This window comes from Parasteatoda tepidariorum, chromosome 10 (genome assembly GCF_982258835.1).
Source record: "Parasteatoda tepidariorum strain Cologne lab strain chromosome 10, Ptep-v5.0, whole genome shotgun sequence".
Classification (NCBI taxonomy): Eukaryota; Metazoa; Arthropoda; class Arachnida; order Araneae; family Theridiidae; genus Parasteatoda; species Parasteatoda tepidariorum.
In genome coordinates, this window is record NC_141764.1 from 46,205,818 (window position 1) to 46,233,651 (window position 27,834).

A 27,834-nucleotide genomic window follows, 5' to 3' on the forward strand; every position below is an offset into this window, starting at 1 on the left:
CTCACTTAATTAAAATATTAAATTATTATAGAAAAATATTTATTAAAATTATTTCGAATTTGAATTTTAGTTCTTCATTGTATGTTCTGAAAATTTACTTACTTTGTTTCGCTAACAATTTCCTAAGTTTCTTAAGAGAACAATTCGATTTTTTTAATATTAAAAATTATGTATATGTTACATAGGGGGGCATAAGAATTTTAGAAAGGCTTAGGTGGGGCATGGTACAAAAAAGGTTGGGAAACACTGATTTAGAGGGTTAAAGAAACTGTTTTAAATAATTTAAGGTATAGAGAAAAGTGCTAAAATGTAGCCTCGAAAAACTTAATTCTTGAAACATATTTTTCACTTAACTCGTACATTTATATGAACTTTGAAATACGCTTACATTGAAGACTATCCATTGCATCCACGGTGTTCAAAAATGTCCCCCGCCTATATTATAGGCTTTCAGAATCTTTATGAAAAGTAAAGCCGAAAAAGAATGCACATAAGGGATCTCAAATTAATATTTAAACAAAGAAAATGGAGAGAAAAAAACACTTCTAAAATCTGAGTAATCACTAATGAGAAGGCTTGAGTAGACACTTATTTGGAAAGAACAGAGAAGAATTAGAAGACGAACATTAACCATCAACAATCGTTAAAAATCAATTCCAAGTTTCATTTTGCAATGAAACTGTCTTAGATATTTTTCATTTCGCCTTTCTCACCAATGATTTGACAGATATCGAAAATGCATTCATTTCTGTTTAGTTTAAATACCCCTTTGCGACTCCTAATGTTTTGTGCTCTTATAACTTCTTTTTTAAAAAGGATTGTAAAAATATTTATTATTAAAGGTAGGGGAGAGTGGGGTCGATTGTAACAGGGTACGATTGTAACAGAGCAAAAATTTCGAGTGTCGGGTTCTAGATTTGGTTCCTAGGTGGCGCACAAGGTGTATTTAATAAATCTACATGTACACCCCTGCTGGCAACCATTTATATGTACTTTTGAAAGAGTTACATCACAAAAGATATTTTCACGCTACGTGAGTACTTTTTTTGGTATTAGAATATTATATTGTAACGAAGTAATTTTGTTTAAACAAATAAAAATTGTTAACCGAATATGTAACTGGACACCTTAATTAACATTTCAAAAAAAAGATTTGTTTTGTTAATTAACTAGCATTGTTTTTAACAAATGAAGCTGAAATGGCGTCTTGGGGACGATTGTAACAATAAGTAAAGGGACGATTGTAACAGCTGAGAATAAATAATCTTATGTTTACAAACCATTACTTAACTCTTTAAGAACCACCAATAATTTCCTATATCATTTATATTATGTAGCATGTGCATAATTTTATTTGTCACCTTTCACCGCATAAATTAAAATTTTTAACCCCTTAAAGTTAAAAGTTTAACCCTTTAGGTCTCTGCTCATTATTATTTTTACTCCTAAAATATCACTACTATTTGATCAATAAAAAAAAAATATCACAACTATGATAATATGTATAATTAACTACGTTTTAGTTGAATTTATGAACTGTTACAATTGACCCCGTAAATCGGGACAATTGTAACAAGTGCACGACTGTCAAAAATTTTTAATAACTAATATAATGACATTTAAAATGAGGGGGTTTTTTTCTAGTAGAGGATAGTCTACTTTACTCGTTTGTCAATTAATACTAATAATATATTGGATTTTTTGTTAGTTAAAAATAGTTAAGCAAAAAATTTTACAATTGACCCCACTCTCCCCTACTCAACTGAGTTTTACAAAATACCAACAACAATGTAATTTTGCCATTTTATTTATAATTTCAATTCGAATTCCTTTATACTAAAAGATCAATTAAAATGCTTAATTTATGAAATATAATTAAAGAAATATTTTAATTCTTCTTAGAGATAAATTTCTTAAATTTTGAAAAAGACATTTCTGCTACAATAAAACAAGCTGTAGCTATAGCTTCATCAGTTCATTTCTTTTTCCTCCTTGATTGTTTCGCAGTTTTAGCCTCAAAGAAAGCAACTTGCTCTGAAATATCGATAGCTGGGCAGTGAATAGATTTCTTATTTCTGCTTCTTAAATGGTGTACAACTTGAGCAGGGACTTCTTCACTGTTAAAATTACATAAAGTGTCAGAGAAAAATTGAAAGACAGAGTATTTCCTAATACAGAGGAGACAGTAATAACAGAGTGTTTCCTTCCCTTTATAATACAGTTTTAGAATCCTGGCCAAAAATTAAAAATCAAGAAATGTACACATTATATGGATCTCAAATTGATATGTGAGCAAGGAAAAGATGGAAAACAAATAATATGGAAATATTTTGAATCACTAGTGGAGAAGGGGAGATGATAAACATTAAAACCAGTTCGTCTGTCTCTTACTGAAACTTAAAGATGTTTGTCATTATCGCTTTCAACAATCTTTTATTCACTTCGGAAATTAAAAGAGTTATAATGTTTTATCGAACCTTCAATAGGGATTAACTGAATTTCAATTGCTTTTTATTTGCAATCAGTTTTGTGCATACTCTTCTCCCTTCCTTCTTGATAAGAATCCCAAAAATACGAAACACGCTGTAAAGTATTTTATTTTATTTTGTAACCGTAGTTGAACAGCCGATCCAATTTTGGGTTTACGACTACTAATGTTCAATTCCTTAGCCTTGTAATTTTAAACCCCATCCGGAAGACAAGAGAACTCCTAGATCAAATATTGGGAAAAATTTGCCTTGATGGAGGACTTTTTTATGGAACTAATCCTCATTTGCGTTACATAAAGAGGAAACCCACGAAAAGCTCCCGCGTTTAGCCTGGGGGCAAAGGGACTCTAACCCGTGATCCGTCTACCACTGATGATATTTTACGTCAGGACTGTGGTCGGTGCCAGAAGGGTGCGGAATTCGTATCGACCAGCCATCGCTGGTATACGTGCTTGTAAAATCTGTGAAACCGAAAATCCTGAAGTCGATCACTGAGCAGTACCATAGGTACAGGGACCTGGAAAAAATTTCCTTTCCCTTCCGACCTATGTCTAAAGTGAAAAAATTGTCCTCACGAATGAGTGGTGCTGCCATCTATCCGTGGGTTTCTGAGCCAAGACGTACTTTCCCTCTACTAGTGCTCTCTTTCCAAAAGAAAGGCGCACCTTCCTGGCTTAATTCGCAAAAGACCAATAGCTGGCAAACTTGGCTAGGCCAAGAGATATAAAAACAACAACTTTTTTTAAAAATTTTAGTTTTAGTATTTTTTATTAAGGGCGCATTACAAATTGCTGACTTTATTGTTAGCAAGCACTGGACGAAATAATAAGTTAGATTAGTTCTCTATAATAGCTAAAATTACTCCTATCTCCCTCTAGAACAATATGAATTTTTTAAAAAAGTCAATAGGCACAACCCCAGTTTGCCATTGAACTAACTATAAAAGGTCTTTCAGATTCAACTCTCTTCAAAAATTTAGTTTTGAATTTTTTTTTTATTCTCAACACTACGAAGTATTACATTGAATAATAATGCTCTGGTAATTATGAAGGTTAAAAAAAACTTCTACAACTGAAAAGCTTAGTGGATAATACTTTTAGAGGAAATCTTTGCAAAAAATTAAGCATTCTCAGGAAAAAATCTTATTTTAGTCTTACTTTACTTTTCAACATCGGTATATTTTATCAATCCTTCAAATTTTAGAAATCTAATTGGATCAAGGCAAATAAGTAACAATGGGTTTTCTAAATAGATGAAATTTCTAAGTACATTTGGCAATAAACAGTCGACAAGCAACCTTAAAAATCTCTTTTGACTTCTTTTTTTGTATCCGAGAGACCTTAAAAAAATCACAAATCAAAAAAAAAGTTAGTTTCTATCTTGACATCGAAGACACCATAGGAAAGCCAACACTCAAAAAAATGCATAAATTATTTAAGCAATTATTGAATTTTCCATTTAAAGCAGTTACATAAAAAAAATCACTGCCATTCTTCACAAAAATATGTTAATGCAATTACGAAGAATACGGCAGTATGTCCATCGAATTAAAATAAATTTATTTGAAACATTTTTATTTCAAATTTACCTGCATCATTGTTTGCATGCAGCTTAACTTAATAAATACGCGTAGTAAATTAAACAAAATTAGTTGATAGATGACTATGAAAAGTTAATAATTAAACAAAAATAGTTTTATTTTTAAGCATTTAACTTGATAACTTTCATTCTTATTCTTTGATTCATTCTTATTATCCATTGCTCATTTAATTAAACAAAAGCAAATATTTCCTCAACAACAGAGAAAAAAAATTTTAATCTCAAATTCTTCACAATTAAACTTCTCAGAGAATATTAAACATATTCACCATATTTGTTTTCCGAATTCAAAAGTAAAGTCTATCTGATACTCTCACGATAATTTAAAAGTTAGCAAAGCTAATTGTAAAGTTAAATATATAAAAGTGCTAATTTTTTGTGAGAAAATTTTTTTTTCCAGAACTGAGCATTGAATTTTAATACACACTCTAATGTTTACGCCTCTGGGTAAAACTCGTAGATTTTATAAATAAATGTTTGATATTCAAGAATTGTTAAAGCAATCTCAAATAATATAAAATCAATTACAATAAAAATTCGATATTTCATGTGTTTTGATCTATTCCGTGATCTGATAAAGAATCCCAAAGTTAAAGTTAAACAAAAAAAAACATTGCACCATTTTATTTTTCAATAATATTTTACGTAATATTTATTTTTATAATTATTGAATATTTTACGAGTACGATATTGGATTTTCTTAGTCATATTTTTTTTTAAATGATATGTTAGAAAGCCCGCTTTAATTAATGTCTTATGTTAATAAAGCAAATAGCTTTTAATGATAAAGTAGATAGCTTTTAATAAGAAATAACTTGGATTTTAATGATTATTAAGGGCACTACTTAATGTTTATTGCACAAAAATCTCAATCATGAAAATCAATTTTTACTTTATAATTAACTTTAGATTCTAACAAAATCTAAATTAGATTTTATTTTTATTCTAGCTTCATTAGAAATATATTTTGATCTGACTTTCAAAGTCATAGTGATACTTGTTAACATTGCTACCATTTCAAAATAGAAAAGTTAAACATAAAAAAATATTTTTTTAACTCTCCAGGATTGATTAAATGATTGATAGAAATTTTTGAAGCAAGAGCCATGGTTTGGCTATATCGTGCCCAAAGCTAGCCTAAAATTACTGTAACTTGGTTCAAATCAGAAAAACTAGGTTAAAATTAGCTACTTGTCCAAAATAATAATACCTAGTTTAAAATTTGTCGTAACTGAAACATGGAATTCATAACGATAAAGTAAACACCTGAATCTACTTATTATTAGTTTATATATATATATATATATATATATATATATATATATATATATATATATATATATATATATATATATATATATATATATATATATATATATATATATATATATATATATATATATATATATATATATATATATATATATATATATATATATATATATATATATATATAGTATATATATATATATATATATATATATATATATATATATATATATATATATATATATATATATATATATATATATAAATATATATATATATATATATATATATATATATATATATATATATATATATATATATATATATATATATATATATATATATATATATATATATATATATATATATATATATATATATATATATATATATATATATATATATATATATATATATATATATATAAAAAAATATATATATATATATATATATATATATATATATATATATATATATATATATATATATATATATATATATATATATACTTCAAGATGACCACAGATACCCACACATGTCGTCAGCGCTAGCTGATCGCATATAAGCGAAATGGCGAGGTAAAGTTGAACTAAGTTTCTCCACATAAGTTAGAATGTTAATTACTGTGAAGTTAATTAAATACATTGTCGTATCGTACATCGAATTTCTTGAAATGTAATTCATTCTATTCGACGTCTTTTACCTAATTTTTTTTATTTGTTTATAAATTTTACTGTAACCATGATATATTTATGTTTTGTGTACCTGGCAACTTCGATGAATAATTAGTTTGTTTGTGTGCTACGTGGCTTTTTTCCTGGCTAGGTGACTTGTACCTTAGTGTTAAGTACGAAACATATAGTGAGAGAATTGAAATATTTGTGAAAGAATATAGAATGTGTCACTTAAGAGAATTGATACTTGGCAGGCTTGTCTTACTCGAAATAGAATGGAAAGAACGGTTGATAACGTAAACAAATACCACATTTAAACAACCAATCAGAATCGATCTACCCACACTACGTCACCTGCAAGCATCCCATTCAAGAAAGAAGGTTATCAGGAAACATTTACCTGTTACTCGGCGAACTTGGTGATTTACAGTCACCTCCTTCAAAATTACCAGGATTTGGTTCAGTTTGAGATTCGCTTGAGCTAAATATAAAGGAAACGTACATTAATGTATTAACCAACTCATACTCATGGAATGACATTAAAAAAAATAAAAAAAGATGAAGATAAAAAAGTTTTCTAAGCTTCTAGTAGAGAGCCAAATACATAAAATGCAACTTTTATTACTCATCGGAACATTTTATCATTCTTAAAAAATACCAAATGAAGTTTTTGCACATTCATTAGTTTAGTTAGTGCTCCTTTTTTAGTTTATCATTACCATTCTTTCAAATTATTTGAGAAAATATTTTTTTAACTTCTACATTATTCAACACCATTGCTTCTCACCACATAACTACCTAGCACTTTTTTTTTCATTTGATCTTGTTCCTCAACCGACTGATCTCTTTTTCCTTTGTTGCAACCTATTTGTAATTCATTTGCATCCCTAAGTTTCTCTCTTTTCTTCCTGTGGTTAATTGTATTTATAAAAATGTATTTTTTTGAAATAAACATACAATTTTTCACCATTTGGACTTTTCGGATTTTGGGAATAAAAATTTAAGCAGAAATATGGGAGGAAAAAAAATTCAAATAGAACCAATATTTTATGTAGCAGTCCATGAAAAATTATGTGTCTTCTGCTATCACTTATCCTGCTTATTTTCCCATTTGCAATCCTATTCCGCAAATCAAAGAGTCTTGGCATTCATTTAAACACTCTGTTTTCTTAAAAACAACTTCTTGCAAAAAATTTCCTTTTTCTCAAAAAAAAAAAAATATTATTATTTATAATTTTTTAAGAAAGGTTCATTGAAAATGCTTTAAAATTATCAGTTAATGTCTCTCTAACAGTCCATGTTCGTCACCCCCATAAAAGGCTTTTAAGGGAACAGTTGAGACAAAATGTAGTAAAATGGTATTTTGCCTAAACATAGTTAAGCTTAAATTAGTTCTTAGAAGGATTATTAACAATAAATACTAAACTATAATTGTAAAATAAAGTTTAGAGTGATGGGCAGTAGTGTTGACTAATAAAAATATTCTAACATACTTTAGCCCTTTAGTTGTCAATTTAATGATATTTATGGCAAGGTCCAATAGTGAAAAGTTAATTGAATAGCAGCGCTATTCCGGTGAATTGGGAAAATATATGATTAGAAAAAATATAAAGATCACTTCTAATAAACTTAATGTGTAGCAATAAAAGTTTGTACGGTATATATTTGACGTACTTACATTTAAAATTTATTTTTAAAATATTACTATAAAGGTATGGAACGGGATAGTCGTTATGTCTTACAATTTCGAATTGAGCTGTTAGTCTTAATGTTTAAGATACAACAAAAGTTAATGCTTTTAAAATGGTAATCTGAAAGTTTTAATTGTTTAAAAACAACGAAAGACCCCTGTATCAAAAAATTAAAATCTAATATAAACAAGAGACACAAATATACATTTTCAGGGGGGGAAAGTTTATTTAGATCATTGTTTCTCAACGGGGGCGATACCGCCCCCCGGAGGGCGGTAGGAGCATGCTGAGGGGCGGTGAACATGTTTTGGGCAGTAGGGGGCGTTGGATATGTTTTGGGCTTTAGGGGGGCGATGAGCATGTTTTGTCATTCAAATTTAATTTTGAAACTTCCAAATAAAATTATTAAATTACTATTGATTTAATAAATAAAATTAATATACAACTAATGTTAAAAGAAAGATAAAATCTATATATTAAATAAGGATCATCCGATTCACCATTTGTACTAGCAATAAAACAAACTTATGTGCGCAAAGCATGATCTTACAAAACTATCGAAAGGTCGCTAAACCCAATATGTTTTTAAACCAATGTATTTTATATTTTCATGATGTGTGGGATATGGGCAGCTGCGCGGCCCAGGAGCCCAGTTTTTGATAAATAAAGCAAAGCGCAAAGCATGAGTCAGTTTTTTTGCCTCTGACTCATACGAGCCATTTTTCGAAAATTGAAATGCATGTGCTTTCAGTATGAATGTTTGGTTTGACTCATGTTTCCTATGAAGGTTTTCGTTAGCTTCCTTTCAGTCTTTCCCCCCAGTTTCAATTCAATTTCACAGTTTATTTGGCTAGATTCGTGCGTGAATTAGTTCTTTATTGAAAATTATTTATTAATTTTGAAAAATAGGAGATTTTCTTTCACCGTTTGTATTTTGCTGTCTCTAACAATGTCGAAAAACAAAAATAATTGTCGTCAATACAGTGTCGCGTACTTGAAGTTCGGATTTATCCTATCGCCGTTAAACTCTCAACTACGCATGTGTTTACTTTGTTAGAAAGTTTTATCTAATGAGGCAATGAAACCTTCCCGTTGGCAGGAACATTTGCAAAAAATTCATCCTGACAAACCAAATAAAGATCTGTCATTTTCACGAACATCAAGCACTAGTTTCTGATGGCACCTTCGGTCTCTGGCTTACTAGCAACCTCATCACAAAAATGCGATGATGGTTTGATAGCCTCTTATAATATATCAAAATTAATTGCTAAATCTGAAAATCTTTCATACCATTGGTGAAGAGTTAATACTGCCGGCTGTCAAGGAAATTTTAGAAACAATTTTGCACCATCCAGCTGCTTCCAATGTAATAAAAAATATCCCATTAAGCAACGATAAAGTGCAGCGACAAAATAATGAGATGGATGAGACATTGAAGTTTCTTTATGCTAACTTTTGATATCCAACGTATTTTCCCCTCAAGTTTATGAGTCAACCTATTGCCAAGTAATGAGGCTTTACTGTTGGCGTACGTCCGGTTTGTTAAAGAAAGAAAAATTATTCAAGAGATGCTTTTTGCAAGAAGCTTGTTTGTAGAAACTCAATGTGAATCTATTTTTAATTCTACCAAAGACTATTTTAAACAGAATATTCCTCTTGCGAATATTATCTCTTGCTATTGATGAAACTCCTGCAATGGTGGCACCACATCGTGGGTTTATTGCCTTTTTGAAGAGGGATTCATTGACAGAAAATCTCAGTAGTCGTTTACATCAGTCATTGCAATATGTCAAGCTCTCTGCTGTGAACAAAATTCGCAGTAATGCTCTCAACGATTGATTATTCATAAGCTGTGCAAAAAAATACAAACAATGAATTCAATCGTTTGCTACTACACACTGAGATTCGCTGGCTTTCCTAAGTCGCCTGTCTCAATAAGTTTCAGAATCTTTTCGACTTTGTATTTGCTAGAATTTAAGATAGAAGTTGCACACATGTTCGATTTATTTGCAAAATTTAATGGTGTTAATTTACAACTTCAAGGCTACAAGCTCAATTTGACCGCTACAAAATTAGCTTTTTCTGCCTTTCTAAAAAAAAACATTTTGTGGAAACAAAATTTTGATCGGAATTAGTTTAGCCAATTTCTAATCTTATCGGATCTTAAAAAGAATAGTTAAATTCCCTCTGACGATACACAAGAATATTGCTAACACCTTGAGTCTTGACACATGGACTTTTCCGACCGTTACAAAGATGTTTTGTCCCTGGAAGTCCCTCAATGGGTAATGAATCTTGTGAATATTGAAACAGCAGAGGTTCAGATTTAGGAGAAATCGGCCGAACTTTAAAGGGATGAAACGAAACCTTGAAATGGTGATGATCTCACTGAATTTTGTTTGGATTCAAGGTAACACCACTCGCCAGGGCTATAAATTATCATTAAAAAAAATTTAAATTGCCTTCCCTTCCTCCTACCTTGTCGAACAAAGATTCAGTGCTGTGACGGATATAGTCGCAAAAAAAGAGGGTTCTTACGACTTTACCTCACTAAAAGTATTAAACCGAATGTTAAGAAACTGGTTCTGAACCATCAAGCACATTCATTCCACTATCATAGTTACTTGATTGTTTCGTTGATAATAATTTCTAGAGTAAAAATGATTTTTGGGTATTTTTTTCATCATCGAATTAAGAATTAATTACTCATTTTAATTATAGGTTTCTTTGTTGTATTTTTTTTCCAACACTGTATTTATTTTTATCATTACAAATAGACTGCGATTACCTGACGGGGGAAAAATATTGAGCTAACGTGCACATTAATTTTTTTTTTAAAAAAAACCAAGCAAATTTACTTCTAAAGAAATTGCTTAAAAATGTTGCTCCTTATAATTCAGCACCCCCTCAACCCCCTTTCTCAAAATAACTAGATTTTCGCAAAAAGGGTGGGGGCGTAGCAATTTTTTTTTCTCCATAGGGGGGCGGTAACGCTAAAAAGGTTGAGAATCTATGATCTAGATCATTGTTTGCAATGCGCACTTACCTTTATTTCATAAATCATCTCCATATTGCGAAACAAAAATTCAAACCATAAGTAAAAAATCAAATTAATGATCATAAACTAACATTTAAGCAAGGGGGAAAAAAGTTGTCAAAACAAGACAAATAGTTAATTAAGAGGGCGATATTAAAAAAATAAAATATAAAATTAAATGAACTATTTAATTGCAGGGAAAAAATGAGAATTGGTACTATGCTACTCTTAGAAAGACCCTCTAACAGCAAAAATGTTTTTTTAAGTTTTTAACCCCGCTTTCTCTAATAACAATTCGCCATATTTTAGTAGCATTTTTGTCTTTTCTATGTTTAAATATTGATTTGCTGACTTATTGGAAGTAAAATTAATGGGTTTTTTTACTTCATTTTTAACAAAGTATTATGAGTAAATAAAACAGAACACCATGCATATAGTATTTTTGATTGCGCATCTCGTTAAATTGAATTAAAATAAAAATTCGGTTTCTTTAAATTTCACATTAGTTATCCTTCAAGAGTTGCTTAAATTTAACTTCTATTACATGATTATTCGTAAATTGTTTTTACTCCCAATTAAAATTAGTTACGATTAATTGTGTAGCCACAATGGCTCAATGATTAAGGCGTTGAGCTGTCATTGTAAAATATCGGAAATCTATCTCCAGTGGCGGCTTAAAGCTAACCCAACTTCAAATCTATGAATACCAGCTTACCTGGGAGTAAACATGATCAGTGCTGAATTCTTACGACTTTGCCGCCATCGACATGATAGTTGAAAAGTCGTAAACATTGAGCATCGATCTCAATGGTCTAGAAACTAGGAAGCCTTAACTTCCCTAATCCCCTTGCCCACAACGGGCTGTCGCGGAAGTGCTTTAAAGTTAATTATAATTTAATTAATTACTTCTAATTTACTACTCAGCATCAGTTAGTTCTGAAACTAAATCAAATCAGTATGATTTTTTTTTATTTAATGACTTCTAAACACCCCTTATAAAGTTTTTGTAGTGACGGTCGTAAAAGTACATGGACAGATGAAATCTGTTCTTTACGCTGCTGAAAAATGGACCAAATTTAGCTCACATTTCAAGGTTCAGTAGATTAAAGTAGTTAGTTATAATAATTTAATTGATATTCCCCTGAAATATCACCAAACATATAACACTTTCTTTATGCAATCCAGATCAATTTCTGCATTTTTGAGTCAGCACCATAGTCTAAGGTAGAAAAACCCAATGCGGTACATAACCTGGCAATACATAATTTACATAAACCTGAATATGTAAATCGAATTTCATTAATTTATCTATGAATTTAATCTATTCTCATAGAATCCCTCATGAGATATTTCTTAAAACTGATTTAGTAAAAAAGAACAAAATTAAAAAATAATTCTTTAAAAGAAATACTAATATTAGCACCTAGCACATGTTAAGTCCATTTGTCCCAAGTCTCTTCCTTCTTCGGCAACAGAATTGATGACTGGAGGTTGGACATTTCTTTCTCCGACAACAGAATATGTGAATTGAGGAAGAACATTTTCTTCTACGACAACAGGAGTAGCGAATGGAGAGAAGACATTTCTTTCACCAACTGAATATGCCACTTGATTGAGGACATTTCCTTCTCCGACAGCAGGATTTACGGATGGGGAGAAGACATTTCTTTCTCCAACTGAATATGTCATTTGATTTAGGATATTTCCTTCTCCGACAGCAGGATTTATGAACGGAGAAAAGATGTTTCCTTCTCCAACAGCAGAATTTTTGAATGGTGGGAAAACATTTCCTTCCCCCACGACACAGTTTGTGACTGTAGACCTTGGAATTTGAGAAAGAGTTTCGCTAATAATAGAAAGAATGCTTAAAAATTATGAGTCCAAAAAAAGTGAGACATTTTTAAACAACTATGGCAAATTTATAATGATTAACTTTTACAATTAAACTTGTTATATGGAAGTAAAACAACAAGCTTGGTAATTCCAGGCACATTACTGTGACTTTCGTTATTCTTATAAGTTTTGACTTCAAAGAAGAGTACAGAATACCTTATAGAAATATAGGGATATTTTTCCTATAAGTCTCGAGAATATGCTCCCCAGGTTATGTTTTTAAAAATTTAACGGTACTGTCATTCCTTATTAAACATTTCATATTCTTTCTTTTGTGAATACAGGGTGTTCGGAATAGAATATTTATTTTTATATGTCTAAAATCAGAAGAAAATATGTTATTCACAATAGAGATTGCAAATTCATATTTAATAGAGCACAAAACAAAACGTAATCGAAATCCATCTATTTCACTAGTAAATAAATAAAGGAAGGCATAATGAATAGAAAGCATGATGACGTAAATGTATATGCAAGGTAGGAAAAAATACTATAAAAATATAATGAATCTCATGTGATGATGGCATCACAGAAAATATCAAAACTTGTTTGATTGCATGAAGAAAGTTGGAGCTTTGTTTTAAAAGCTCTATTAAACTCTTTTCTGTTTCTTCTGTCTCCCAAAAATATTTTGATGTTTTTAATCAAGACTTTCGCAAAAGTGATTCGCTAAATTTCGGTAATGTTATTCTTTTTTACTCTTTTGAGTATTAATTTGCAACATCTAACGTGTATAATTGTTTCTTCCAACTTTCGATAAGGTTTCTAAAAATATTTTTAAGTAATGGGACGCTCTCTATGCCATATAACACCATTCCCAATAGTTCACCATCCAGCAAAAGAAAAATTTTGTTAATTTCATAATTTCAGTAATTTTAGTTGCCTTTTAAAACAGCACCTAGCAATCTAAAATAGCTTAAAACCTATTTCAAAATAACCTATTCAAAACCTATTTCAAAATAGTACTTGCACTCACGATAAAGCTAACCTTTCAGCATTGCATAAAATATAATATGTTACGTTCCATGGCTATAAAATAGCTCACATTAATATTGCTTGTAATACATTTAAAGAGAGAAATAGCAAACAAATACCGATTCTATTGATAAGAATGGTACTAATTACGAAGAATTTACCTGAAAGAACAAGAGCTTATATTTATATTATGAAAAATCTTTAAAAATGCATGGCGGTGAAGGAGAAAAACTAAAGAAGAACTTTTGTTAAGTACATCCTAGGCTAAACTTGACTATAACCATTTGAATGCGTGCTTACCTCTTACATAAATTTAACATGGCAGAACATCTCAACTGTAGTGACCCAGGGACGCTACTAACCAAAAAAAATATTTAAAAAAAACTACTCGTTTACGTTACATTATAAAAAGATGCTCCCTTTCTACGCTTTTTGGGGAATATTTCTTCCAAAGTAGCTAACTTTATGTCCTAATGTATGATTCGTTTTGTAAATTTGATTTTATAACCGTCTTTGAGCAGCTGATCCAATTTCGTGCACACCTCCACCAAAGCTCAACTACGTAGCCTTGTAATTTTCAACCCAATCCGAAAGGCAAGAGAACTCCTGGATCAAGTTTTGGGAGAATTTTGCCTTCATTTAGGGACTTTTGGATGGAACTAACACGCATTTGCGTTACATGGAGAAGAAAGCCACGGAAACCGCCCACGGTTAGCCTAACGGTAAGGAGATTCGATTGGATCGAATGTAGGGTTTAGTGGTACAAAGTCCAAACGAGCACACGCTGCGCCAAACAATACAGGTAAAACAGTTCAAAAGACAAAGTTCATGCAACACTTTAAGTGTTGTACAATTATAACGGATAAAATGGTATAAGTTGGTGAATAGAATCAAATAAAAGGTATGAATAAAATCAGATAAAAAGGTATGAACAAAATCTGATAAAAAATTACGATTCCGGTATAAAATAAATGAAGTAAGTAAAATGTTTGCGAAAGTGAATACTGACGGTAAGGGGATTAACGCTTAAACAATAAACCAATGAGGGTATTTTACGTCAACACAGGGATAGGTGCAAGCAGGTTTGGAATTCGTATCGATCAGCCATCGCTGGGATTCGAACTCGGATCACTTCTTTGGGAGGCGAATGATCTATTTCATGAGCTACCACTGCTCAGTAAATTTGATTTAAAGATTTTTTTCAACGCCATTACATGTAAATGAATCAAAATCATATGAAACGCCCTTTTCTTCCATCTCCTTTCGTAGTGGGGCCTTTAAAATGTTGGTAAGATTGTCAAACACTTTTAATTATCTACCACTCTGTAAAACATTTTGAAAAAAGCGTAATGGTTGTTCGTAGCTTTTTATTATACATAAAATCTCCACATAAAGAAAGGTGTTCTAGTTGCCTTGGCAACAAAGGAATAGGATAAAAACTTGGTTTTAGCATTTAACTTAACTGACATTTTAAGATTGTACAGAACGTTGTTTTCTCTGTGTGTTTCGGATGTCATCTTGTAGAGAAAAAAATTGGCAATCATTTATTTTGCACGAACGATGTTCTAAGGCATATTAAGATTAGATTTTAAACAACATTTACAGCTTTGTATCAGCAAACTAGATTTTGATATTCTGTACCTCAAATTATTCAATGCAATACAACTATTTTTAAATAAAACAATATTTGTTTCAAACTCTCTTAACCGCTTTAAATGTTTCCATTGATTTTATTATTATAAAAGAGAAGTAAAGATCCATAAAGAGCATCTCAAACTTTTTTAAATATTATCACTTTAGGTTCCAAATTCTCTTGAGAGCTTAGCTTTAGAGCTAAATTGAAAGATATTAATTATTGAACGTGATAAATCATATTTTATATTTTAAAGTAAATAAACTCATTTCATGCACTGATTTTGTTTCAGATATAACCGGAACAAATGTCAAAGGTTATCAGACAGCATCAGTTATTGTTTTCAGATCAGGAGTTAGAGTTACAAACCTATAAGAAGCAAAATTGCTTTTGTGTCGATCGTTTCTAGTATATTGATACAGCCTTATATGCAAAAATTCAAAAATATGTTAGTTTTAATTTTAGAATATTTATCAAATTTAACAATAAAAAAGTGTTATTAGGTAAAGATCAGAAAATTATATAAATAACCTTGGTAATGCTTAAAGGTGTGTTAATTATGATAACTATAAAAAATTTATGCAGAAATTGTAGAATTTAATTGCAAAAGTTTCCAAAAGATGGCGCTTTAAGATTTCGATGATAAAACCGTTCAATGTTTGTATTAAAACATGAAAGAAGCTTTTTGCATCGTATCATGATTTTTAAACATGCATTTTATGGAACATCTTGTTTTTCTGGTACTAAATTATAACAATTTTAATCATATTTCTACGGCATTTGTATTATTTTTAAGATTTCTGTACAGCGTATAGTTCCCTCTGCTGGCAACTTTTGTAACTGAATTCCAAAATTTCAGTTTAATATTTTTACAGCATTCACAATAGACATTTATTTCATTCACGCTTTGTTCCCACAAGTTTTTATTTTCTGAAACCAGTCAGTTCTCCGCTGGAGGGGCCTAACCTTAATTGATTTATTTGTGCAAACAATATTTTAAGTTAGAAAATGTTATACGAAGCATACTTCTCTGAATATTGGCTTACATTTTTTCGACAAATTTAGATTTTTAACTTTCAAAAATTGGCAGCAGTTTAGATCTGAAAAACTTTAAATATTTATTAAATGCCAGATCCATGAGTCCAGCTCATTAGACCACGGGCTCTATAATATTTTTTAACTGTGCCTTTTCAATCATTTAGTTCAACAAAACAGAAGAACAAGGTGATAAATTTTAAAAATTTAACATACAACTTTTAAATGAAAATTTTATTCTGATTAAAAACTAAATGCTATTAATTAAAATCAAGTTTTACTTAATTAGACAATTCTTAATTTACGTATCTGCTTAAATTTAAATTATGTTCCGTTTTAAAATCTTACTGATTGATAGATAAATCCAATGGTTGGTCAGAACTGGTTCCTTGAGAATTTATATTTCCCCATAAAGCATCTTCAGAATGTTTTTGCCTATATAAAATAGAATAATTCTGTGACTAGATTTTAAGAAAAGTATAGACGCTCAAAATTGTAAGTTAAGAATACAGTTATTTGCTTTTACGTGGATTTTATTTATTATTAAGTGAAATGCCATGTAACCAATCAGCTGTAGCGTGAAATGAGGCATAGCGTCAAGTTCACAAGGATGACAAAGCTAGTCGACAAGGCTACCATTCGGCTTAGAAAACTTAAGGATAGTATGGAAAAAAATATAAACCATGATAATTTAGCATATGCAATCTCCACTGAATGTTTCTTTGTTAAGAAAATATATCGATATGAATTCTATATCTTATACCAGACCTATATAAGCATTAAAGTTTATATCTTAACAACGTAAATTTCTACTATCATTTACGTAAATTTACCACCATTACATAGAAACCTTACTTGTTGCATTAAGTGACTACCATTTTTAAATAACAATTTTGATGTTTTATACAACAAAAAAAAACGGAAATTGTTTCAATGTTTCAGAATAATTGTAAGGAAACTGGGAAATGTGAGAAACTTTGTAAATACACTTTCGGATTCCCCACCTTAACTTCCCGTAACTTTTCACAATCCCTTAGTTTGTGACCAAATATTATTTAATACTACTCACTCTCGGAAAAATCAGCTCGTTTAACAATTATCAGAACGTTTAAATGCAGTAAGGTTCAAACTTCTTGCAACCTAAAAAAGTGCAAAATTGAACCATATTTCTGTCCAAATTTAAGCGTGGAATCGTGCAATCAATGAGACATTGATTGCACGACTATAGCACGAGAAGCATGTTATTATAGTTCAACACAGCACCAAATTAAATTTGAATGATATCAAGGTTCAAAACGCTCCAAAATTTCTTTACGTAGCATATTTTACATTAAACTTACTTTCTGAAAATCATAGCTTGAAATTAATAACAAAAAACAATTTAAACATCGCTTACTAGATTCTAATAAAACATTGCATTTTCAAAAAACTTTAAAACAAAAAATAGCTAATATTTTAGCAGTTTAATTATTAGTAGTAGTATTTGATAATATTTTATCAGCAATGGAGAAAAATATCTTACTTATTTTGTGCCATTGCCGCCAACTAGGCACTTGCAGCTCGAGAAGAAGACGATCACAGATACACAAACACGTGACCTATGACCTCAGCGCCAGCTGATCGCTTATAAACAAGATGGTGTGTTAAAGTCCAGCTAAATTTCACCGCATAAGTTAAAATGTTAATTAACGGGGAGTTAATTAAATACAACGCCGTATCGCGCATGGAATACATTAAAATATAACTCCTTCTCGTCTGCATCTTTAACTTAGATTTAGTATTTGTTTATGTATTTTATTGTAACCATGATGTATTTTTGTCTTGTGTACCTAGTAACTTCAATTCATTATTAGTTTGCTTATGCTCTACCTGTTCCTGTCTTTTTGCTAAGTAAGTAATCTATAGTAGGATAATTGAAATCTTTGTCAAAGAATATTTGAAACATATAGAATCTGTCACTTAAGAGAATTGATACATTACGGTCTTGCCTTACTTAAAATAGAATGGAAAGAACAGTTCTAATCAAGAGCAAATACCCACATTACGTTGCTTGAAGTTATCCCATTCCATCTCTGTCTGTAGATCAGATTGGGGACTTTAAATGTTAATTGCAATACATAAAACGTGTTTTTTCTGCATTTTGCGGCGTAGCAAAGTAATCTGTTCACCGACTTTATAGTCAAAATGTCAATATTTGTTTCATTCTAGTTATACATAACAAAAAAAACGCTTTAGACCACTAGAGTTTTTTTTTCTACAAGCTGGGACTGTGATGTCCCTCTTCAAGTGTTAACATTACTCTGATAGGCATACATATTGTTTGACCATGATTTGATTACATTTTCTTATGCAATAAAACTCTAATAATCATTCTCTCATGTAAATATCTGAGATAAATTGTATGAAAAGTTTAAATTTCTTCCAAAAAAAGGTGCCAGGTATCTTCGCACGAAAGAAATCAAGTCATGGTGAGATTACAAACAAGACTTTTTACACAAATATAATTAAAAGGTAACAGATATTATCCTGAACTTACAACAAAGGTTGTGGCAGCTCTAAGTTTTCCTTTTCTAATGCAGGGAAGCTCACTGATCCTGAAGGCAAAGTCAATGCACTTCTCCTAAAAATTATTTTCACCGTAAGAACATTTAACTACTTTAAAAGAATAATTAAGAGGGGGAGAATACAACCACCAGATGACAATCATTTCATTCAATTTCTTGCTTTTGTCAGCCTTACTAACTTTTATTTTTAAAAGTTCTGACAAGCATTTTCACTTCACTGTGAAAATGGTCTTCGATCATGGACAAATTCATGTCATGACTTTTTGAAAGATAAGGAATTGATTTTAATTCTCTTAATAAGGATTAATTATCAAAGGATCTATTTAAATAAAAAGAACATGCTTTTCATATTGATAAGCACAATTTTTGATACTTGTAATATCGGTTCTTTTATTTGCTACATTGTATTGAATTACAAAAATGGAAGACTTTTATGAGTCCTTCTCTTAAACGTATGTACCACCATCTGCATTCAAAATTATGAATATAGTCTAGTCCCTATATAGTCTAGTGCCCACATTTTGGTCAGGTTTCTTTAAACTAAATAAGCAAAATTAATATTTAACTTCCTGCTTAGTTAAGAGGATTTAGTTTTCATCATTAAATTGTATAATTTTATGCTACTTCTATACCAAATCCATCACAGGGCCAGTGACATCAAAAACATTTCTATGATTCAAATGCTCTGTTGCATACTCAACAAGACTCCTCCGTAAAATATTAGCGAATAAAAATTTTTAACGTCCAGTTGAGTCATAAAAACAAGGCTTTCGAATAAGATCATCTATTTTACTGTTTCATGAAATCTACGGTTGTCTCTATCAATCAGCCACTTAGTAAAATCACTACACCTCAAACAATTCTTAGCAATTACAACAAGCCATCACATATTTAAAAATAATTATAAACGGTGGTAATGAGGTTTTATCCGGGTTTAAAACTTTATTTTACTACCTCTCTCAACTGCTCTTCTGCTTCACGAGGTCATGAAAGTTCTTATTATCTTGTATATACTTCTCAGTTGGACTAAACTATGCAATACTTAAAACATAACATTTTTAACTACTCACTGAGACCAGGATGGATGGTCTTTCCGATTTCCGTGTGCTTCTCTGTCAACTTCAATCAAACTCTCCTGAATCCTGTAAAATAAGTATCAAAAATCTATCGATATTTAAATATTGGAATCATCAGGTGAAAGATCTGCTATTTTGCTCAGTGTTTCCGAGAGAAAAAATTATTTTTTGCTATTTCAAAATTATCACTGGATGTAGATACTTGTTAGATGAACCATTAAACATGTATTTTCGTTTCTTAAAAAATTAATTAGAAGTCATCTTGATACAATGTTTCTTGACAAAAAATAATTAAATGTTAGTATGATCCATTTTAACATCCGGAATCGTCATTTCTAATGACACTAAGGAGAGCCAAGTTCGCCAACCATTGGCCTTTTGAGAATTTAGTCAGGAAGGTGAGCCTTACGTTTGACAAAGAGAGCGCTGCGAAAATGAAAGTACGTTTTAGCTCAGAACTCCCGGATAGATGGCAGCATCTTTCATTTGTGATGCCATTTCCTCAATTTAGACAGGGATCTGAAGGGAAAGGAAATTTTTTTTCCAGAGACCCATGTACCCTGTGAATTAAATTCTACTGTATTCTTGGTACTGCTCAGCTACCGACCAAAGGACTTTCGATTCCAGAGATTTTACGAGCTCATATATAGCGTGTCTCTTAGCGGAGTCGAGGATTGAACCCCAGCCCATCCAGACAGGAGACCGTTTCTCTAATCACTGGAGTACCCATTTTAATTACTAATATGATACATCGGACACCCAACAAATTTCTAACAAATACATATGATTTGAAAGTTTTGTTTGAATAGCTTCCATACTAAAATTTTCAGATAACACTGTTGCCATGATTTTGGCATGACAAACACCAACTGTCAAAATATTAACCTTGTACGAAACTCTTAATATATTTTTAAATTATAGTTTGATAATTTCAATATAAAGCAATATTTTTTCCTACTACGTTTAGTTGTGATAAAAATATTTTGAAAAAATGGCTGTAACATTTTATTAAAGTTATTTATGATCTAATGACTGGGTTTTCAAGCATAAATATGGATTCTTAATAATTCATGAGGTAAACTTTAAAAACCTAATAAATGGAAATGATATTTTAAATTTTAAAAATACTTACAAAACACACTTTTTCTGAAAAATGAAAATGACAATTTGAAAAATATGATCTCAATAGCTTTATCAAAAAAGTGATAGAAATGTTTATTATCCTTTTCGTTTACTTCGTAATATTTCTTAAACCATTAAAGCCTATTATAAAACTTTAATAAAACTCGTTTATCCAGATATACTGCTTAAAGATAGTTTTGAAATTATTTTTTGTTAATTACGATCAAAAAAACTTTTGAAGTGTAAAGTATACAAAATGTTACATCAGTTTAAATTATGACATTTAACCTATTTTTCCCTTAAGATTTATGAAATACATATTGAGCTGATTCATAAAACGAATCGCTGACTTCATGAAACTTCGAAAACTGAAGGAAAAAAATATATATTTAAATACTTACTCATAATTGATTTCGCGTCGATATCTCCTGTACAAAATAAAAGCCACTAGAAGGATAAGAATTGTTAAAACATTGATCATTTCCATGTTGACCACTTATCCTAAGAAAAATAAAAATACATAAATGTGTAACAAAACCTTTACAATAACTAGTTATAATCAACAATAATACATTACTTGCATGCCTCTAAACCTAAATGACTTTAAATTAACAGCAGTCATGCAGTAACTATAATAACATGTCAAGTACAAGACGATATTATCGTACTAATTTTTATCCTCCTTAAACTTGAATATATGATACCACACTTTCATGAAATGAATTCACGGTACCATAATATCAAGCAAACTTGCTGCAACCAATAAGGAGCTACACTGAATAATATTTTCAATCAAGTTGGACCATAATATCGTATAAGCAAATTTAAGTAAGATTGACTTGCGTGGTAATATAATTCAGTCTGACTTAGTAAATTTACATGATATCATGTTTCAGTGTGTATTTAAAAGATTTTTACCAGTGCACCTTTCAGCTTGAACAAAAAAAAGGGTTCACTTCATAAAAATCGCTCAAAATTTATATGATATTCTGGTTCAATGAGCTCCAAAAATTTTAAGCAGTTCCAACTTGTACTGAAACAAGGTTCAAATTATCACTTTATTAAGGTTTCACGAAATGCGTACGATTATATGATTCAATGTGCTCTAAAAGTTATTTAAAAGCATTCACTCTAACTAAAACAGAAGCAAGATTCAACTTGCTTTTTAAAGTTACAACAAATTTATACGATTTTATGATTTCAAAATTTCAAACAATGTTAGTTCAAACGTGAACAGAAACAATGTTCAAATTAACATTTTATTAACGCTTTAGCAAATTTATACGATATTATGATTTCGAGTTCTTCAAACTTATGAAGAATAATCGCTTCAATCTGAAAAGAAACAAGGTTTAACTTAACACTTCATTAAGGTTGTAGCCAATATCACAATTTAAATCTTTATTTATAATAATATGTAAATTTAACTAACACCGGGAAATAAACTTTTCAAAATAAAAAGTTCATTATCAATTTTTCACTTTTAATCATCCCATCGAATACGCCAATACAAATTTTTGGAGGAAATAGAAAGCTCATTTTAATCAAATCAACATTGCCAGTAGACTATCATTATTAGGAGATTGCAATAAAAGCCTCACAGTAATATTCTCATTTAATAAACTCTATCTAATAGTCTTACACATGCTCATTATCTATCTTAGAGATAATGAGCACAGATATCAGATGAGAAGGCACAAAGATATCTTCTCAACATGGCTACCACCTGATTGAAACATTTCATTGATGTATGCAACGAAGCTTAATGATGAGATTTTCAAGATTGATGGCTTTGCTTACTCAAATAGCATTCCCGTTTTAAGGGCTAAGAAGGAATTGTTTAGATGATATATTATTCTGTATCACATGTTGATACTGAGTCTTGTATCTTGTACGTGAGGTTTTGCCACACTGTTTGGAAACTCAATGTGATCACGAAGGAAACATTCATGAAGGAAACATTCGAAAACTATTGGAAGTATTAGTTCAATGAGCATTCAAATGATTATTATGATCTGGTTGTTTCAGTTAGTTATTAATGCTTTTCACTGTTCTTAATGTTGAAGAGAATTCTACATTCGGATAATTCGAAAATAGGTAAAATTCGAAGTTCCAAATTTTCCAGATAAAATATAATTTTACATTGGAAACAATTCGTTAAAAAAAGTAATTTTTTTATTTGTCGTTCTCAATGATAGATTTCTTATGAATGAATTTGCTTTTTATTACATAATTTATAATTAATTTTTCTTTTCCTTTTTTAATTAATCGATTGTAAGCTTATATAAGCAAATGACTCTACACTGAAGTGGACACATAATTGTACGGCTACAATCCTAAGCATTCTGAGATTGTAAAATTGTAAGTTTAAATCGTTTTATATATAAATTAAATATTGCTTTACATATTATATTTATTAAATCTAGGTTTCTTTCTAGAAAAACAAAGTTCTTAATCTACAAAACACTTGTCCGCCCAGTCTTGACATACGCTTCTGAGGCTTGGACAATGACAAAATTGGACGAAAATTGTATCGCAATATTTGAGAGAAAGATTTTGCTGGGTATACTTGGTGGTGCAAATGAAAACAATAACTGGAGAAGGAGATTTAACTTTGAACTGTACAAGATTTATAAGCAACCTGATATTATTAAATACATAAAAATAAATAGAATGAATTGGATCACCCACGTGATTCGAATGAGTGACGACAGCACAATAAAAAAGATACTGCTTTTTAGACCCACTGGAACAAGAAAGCGGGGAAGGCAGCGGTTGAGATGGGCTCACTCAGTGGAGTCTGATTTTCTCGCAATTAATGAAAAAATTGGAGATCAAAGATAAATCGGAAGTCGTCGTGGAGAAATCTTCAGAGGAAGGCATTGGCTCACATTGGGCTGTCGGGCCAACTATGATGATGATGATTACATATTATATTAGATGGTTAGTTAAAGTTTATTGGTACAAGAACCAGAAATGGCTATACTGTGCCAATCACTAGGAAAAAGAATCGCACTTTTATTTATATTAATGAATACAGTCATATTGTGTTTTGATGAACTTGATGAGATTGTGATGTATAGGATCACTAAGTAGGGATGAAAGATTGGGATAAAATCTGCCAAAAAGTTTCTTCCTCAAATATTTGAATCGTCTGCAGTCGGTTAATGTGTGTTTAATGAAAATATCGACTCGACATTGAGTACAGCTGGGTGTAGATTCAGCTTTCAGTAAATGCATATGGGTAAAACGAGTGTGACCAATATGTAGTCTATTAATCAAAGTCTGGGTTTTGCAATCAACAGTTAATGTCTTATAAATTTCATGTAATTTATTAATATTTTGAGTATTCCAATGCTTTTTTTCCAAGCCTGGTGAACTGAAAATTTGCAAATTTTGTTAACTATATAGTTTGTTAAAAGTTTTTTCAATATTTTATTTCCTAATTTAATTTAAGATTGTGAAATGAAAATTTAGAAAAATTATGCTTTAACCTATTTTAAAATTTGACTTAAATAAAGATATAAATTGCCACTGGAGTAACTGCATTTATTATTTATACAGGGATTACAAAATGTGAGTTAGAAATTTTTATTAATACTTCTGCCTTACAGCTGATATTTAAAATTGATTTGTTAAACTAGATTTTAAAATAAAAACCAAATTAGACTTAAAATATTTTTTTCAAGAAATAAATATCAAAAATATTCTTTTAATGGAGTATCTCGTCTTTAAGACAGTTTTTTATATAACTGGAATATAATACGGTTGTTTATCATAGGTTAATATTTAAGAGGTTTTAAGATTAATTAAAATAAACATTCGTACGCTTTATACTCGAGAGTCTCAAGACACTGCATTTTTAAATTAATTTTAGCTCAATTTTTATTTTGTTTGATATTTTATAAATAGCATTAGAATAAAAAAGTATTTTTATGACTTGTTCAAACTACAAGTGTGAACAGTAAAAAGCGTCTTCCTTTTAAATAAAATTATTTCATATTAATTTATGTATCATTCACAATTAAAGCCAAATTTTTCAAAAAATATATTGAAATATTAGAGGGATACATATCAAAATACTTTTTTCAGTTACATGTTACGCTTCATTTATTCATTTATTTATTTATTTATTTTCATTTATTCCTTTAATTTTATTTATTTTTATTTATTTATTTATTTTCATTTATTTATTTAAGTTTATTTATTTTTATTTATTTATTTATTTATGTATTTTTGATTAATTCCATACAAATTTTAACGAAAGATACAGTTCAGAATGACAGTTACTTAAAATATTATTAAAAAATAAGCAGCGCCATCACGAAAAATCTTGACAAGTCCTACAGAATTAAAAATGCAAAAAAAATTGTCCATACTATAGCACGAATTAAATTATACAACTGCTTTATATTAGCAAACAGTTTGGTACTCCATAATTAAAATGCAAATATTTCATCAAAAATAGATCTAAAAGCAATTGTATATTTAAAATTCAAGGTGACATAAGATCTAAAAGACGGACTTCTTTTAATACTAGATATCTAATTTTATTATGTGGCAACTATACATATACTAAAATGCCAATTTTCATAATTACATGAAATAAAAATATATCTACTCTATAATTTTTAAAATAATTCTAATACTTTTTTTCATTTTGGAAGCAAATACGATTCTAATCATACAGTGTAGGCTATTTATATCTGGGGAAGTTTAATTAAATTTACAAGCCGTACTTATCCGTTCGCAAAGTACCAGAAGTTTTGAGAAAATTGTCAAGCTTCCTGTCAATTAGCGATATAACAGTCAGTTATTTATTTGATTCTGGTGGGTTTAATTGTGGAAGGTTAATTCTGATGGGAAACCATGTAAAAAAATTTAAGTACATGTAGAAAATTTTACTTATCCTATTCTGCTACCGTTAAAAAAATTATTTGCCACCGCACCTATATTAGTATAATAAGTACCTATTAATCCATTTAATCAAGCATTACAGGCATCAGTATTAATTTCATGATTTTTTCTCAAAATCCCGGAAACGGATAGGTACTGAGAAAATAAAGCAATTTATACGGCAAGCATGAAATTGTAAGTCTCTTTTACAGTTGCTAAAAATTAACTTCTTAATAATTTAGAAGCTTAGCGATCATTTCATATTTTATTTTATAACCGTCGTTGAACAGCCGATCCAATTTTTGACTTTATGACTGCTAATGTTCAACTCCGTAGCCTTGTAATTTTGAACCCAATCCAGAAGACAAGGGAGCTCCTGGATCAAGTATTGGGAGAAATTTGAACTAATCCGCATTTGCGTTACATGGAGAGGAAGAGCACGAGTACCTCCCACGGTTAGCCTGATGGCAAGGGGACTCTATCCCATAATCCGTCTACCACTGAGGATATTTCACGTCAGCACTGTGGTCAGTGCAAGCCGGATGCGGAATTCGTATCGACCAGCCATCGCCGGGATCGAACCCCGGCTCACCTCATTGGAAGGCGAACGCTCTATCCCCTGAGCCATCGTGGCTGTTAGCAATCATTTTGACTATTTTTTTAATAATTTTTTGCTTGAAACTTGACTTCTGATGCTTTCTCATAAATTTTATCGTTATATAGTTGTTCTTAATGGTTCGAAGGGGTGATCTCAAATACCCTAATTAGTGCGGATATTTTAAGTTACTAAATCAGATACAAGAACGCACTTTCTCTGAATAAACATGCCTTTTTTCCGACGGATTCGTATTTCTGACCCCCAAAATATAAGGGCAACCGCAATCTGGGAATTATGGTCCTCATAGTTTGATCAGCGGAGAGGTTCTAAGTTTGAAACCCTTAATGTTAATTTTATTTTATGCATGTTTCGCCGTATCTCGAGAATCTTTTAAGTTGTGGGGAGAGTAGTTACAGACCATGTCAACCGTCATCTATGAAAAGGTACCCCGACATAGAGTCGAGTTAACATGTCTTATATACTAGTGAATTGTAGTTGTAATTTTGTAGTGGTAGATACGCTACAGTACTCTCCCACTAGAATTATATCTCTGATAGAATTCGATGTACGAATACCACTAGTTGATTCATTGCTGTTTTGTGAGAAGCCGGGAGAGCTGTATTAAGATCACCGTATTTTGTGAGTGCTGAATGTGAGAGGTGTATTAACTTCACGGTCGTAGTCTCTCCTCTGTTGCCGTTAGCAGTCGAGTAATCAGGGAGGACCGTTTTTTTTATGCACTATACATAGTTGACTTATTAACGATTACAGCAATGCATTATTTTTGTAAACGAAGCTGGTTCGGATGGTAAATAAAATAAAATATAATTTTGCTCTTTTACAATACTGATAAATATTCATAGTTCCTTACTGTAGCACATCTAACTGTTCACAGTAAACAAAACTTGTTTGGACTATAGAACTCCCTGATTTTTATTTATTTATTTTAGTTGTTTCAAATCAATTGCAATTTAGATCTTTGAATAACTGACAAAAATAATCTCTTCACATTCGAAAAAAAGTTATTATAAATTGCTTATGCTTTAAGCCACAGATTAAAATTAAAAACTCAAATATTTCCCTACGTTTATTTTTACATGATTTTTAAACAAATTCATTTCACATAAGGATAAAAACTTACCGAATTTCACGAATAAATAGAAAAATTTATCATTAAATTAAAACTCCTCGTTTAAAAATATTAATAACTATTTTTTTTTTAAAAAAAACTGCCCATGCTAGCCTTTAACATTTGAATTAATTTAAAAACGAAATGAAAAACT

General features: G+C 30.3%; 1 protein-coding gene across 1 annotated transcript; it reads right to left on the bottom strand.

The window, feature by feature from the left end:
• Positions 1-1,798: 1,798 nt before the first annotated feature.
• Positions 1,799-27,726, bottom strand: LOC107438600 (uncharacterized). Its single transcript, XM_071184454.2, has 8 exons — positions 27,693-27,726; positions 21,459-21,558; positions 19,930-20,001; positions 18,832-18,915; positions 16,644-16,730; positions 12,183-12,605; positions 6,432-6,512; positions 1,799-2,117 (listed from the first exon to the last, which is right to left on the bottom strand). The coding sequence occupies exons 2-8, from the start codon at positions 21,542-21,544 to the stop codon at positions 1,976-1,978; spliced, it is 975 nt and encodes a 324-aa protein (XP_071040555.2). The 5' UTR covers positions 21,545-21,558; positions 27,693-27,726; the 3' UTR covers positions 1,799-1,975.
• Between the last annotated feature and the right edge of the window lie 108 nt (positions 27,727-27,834).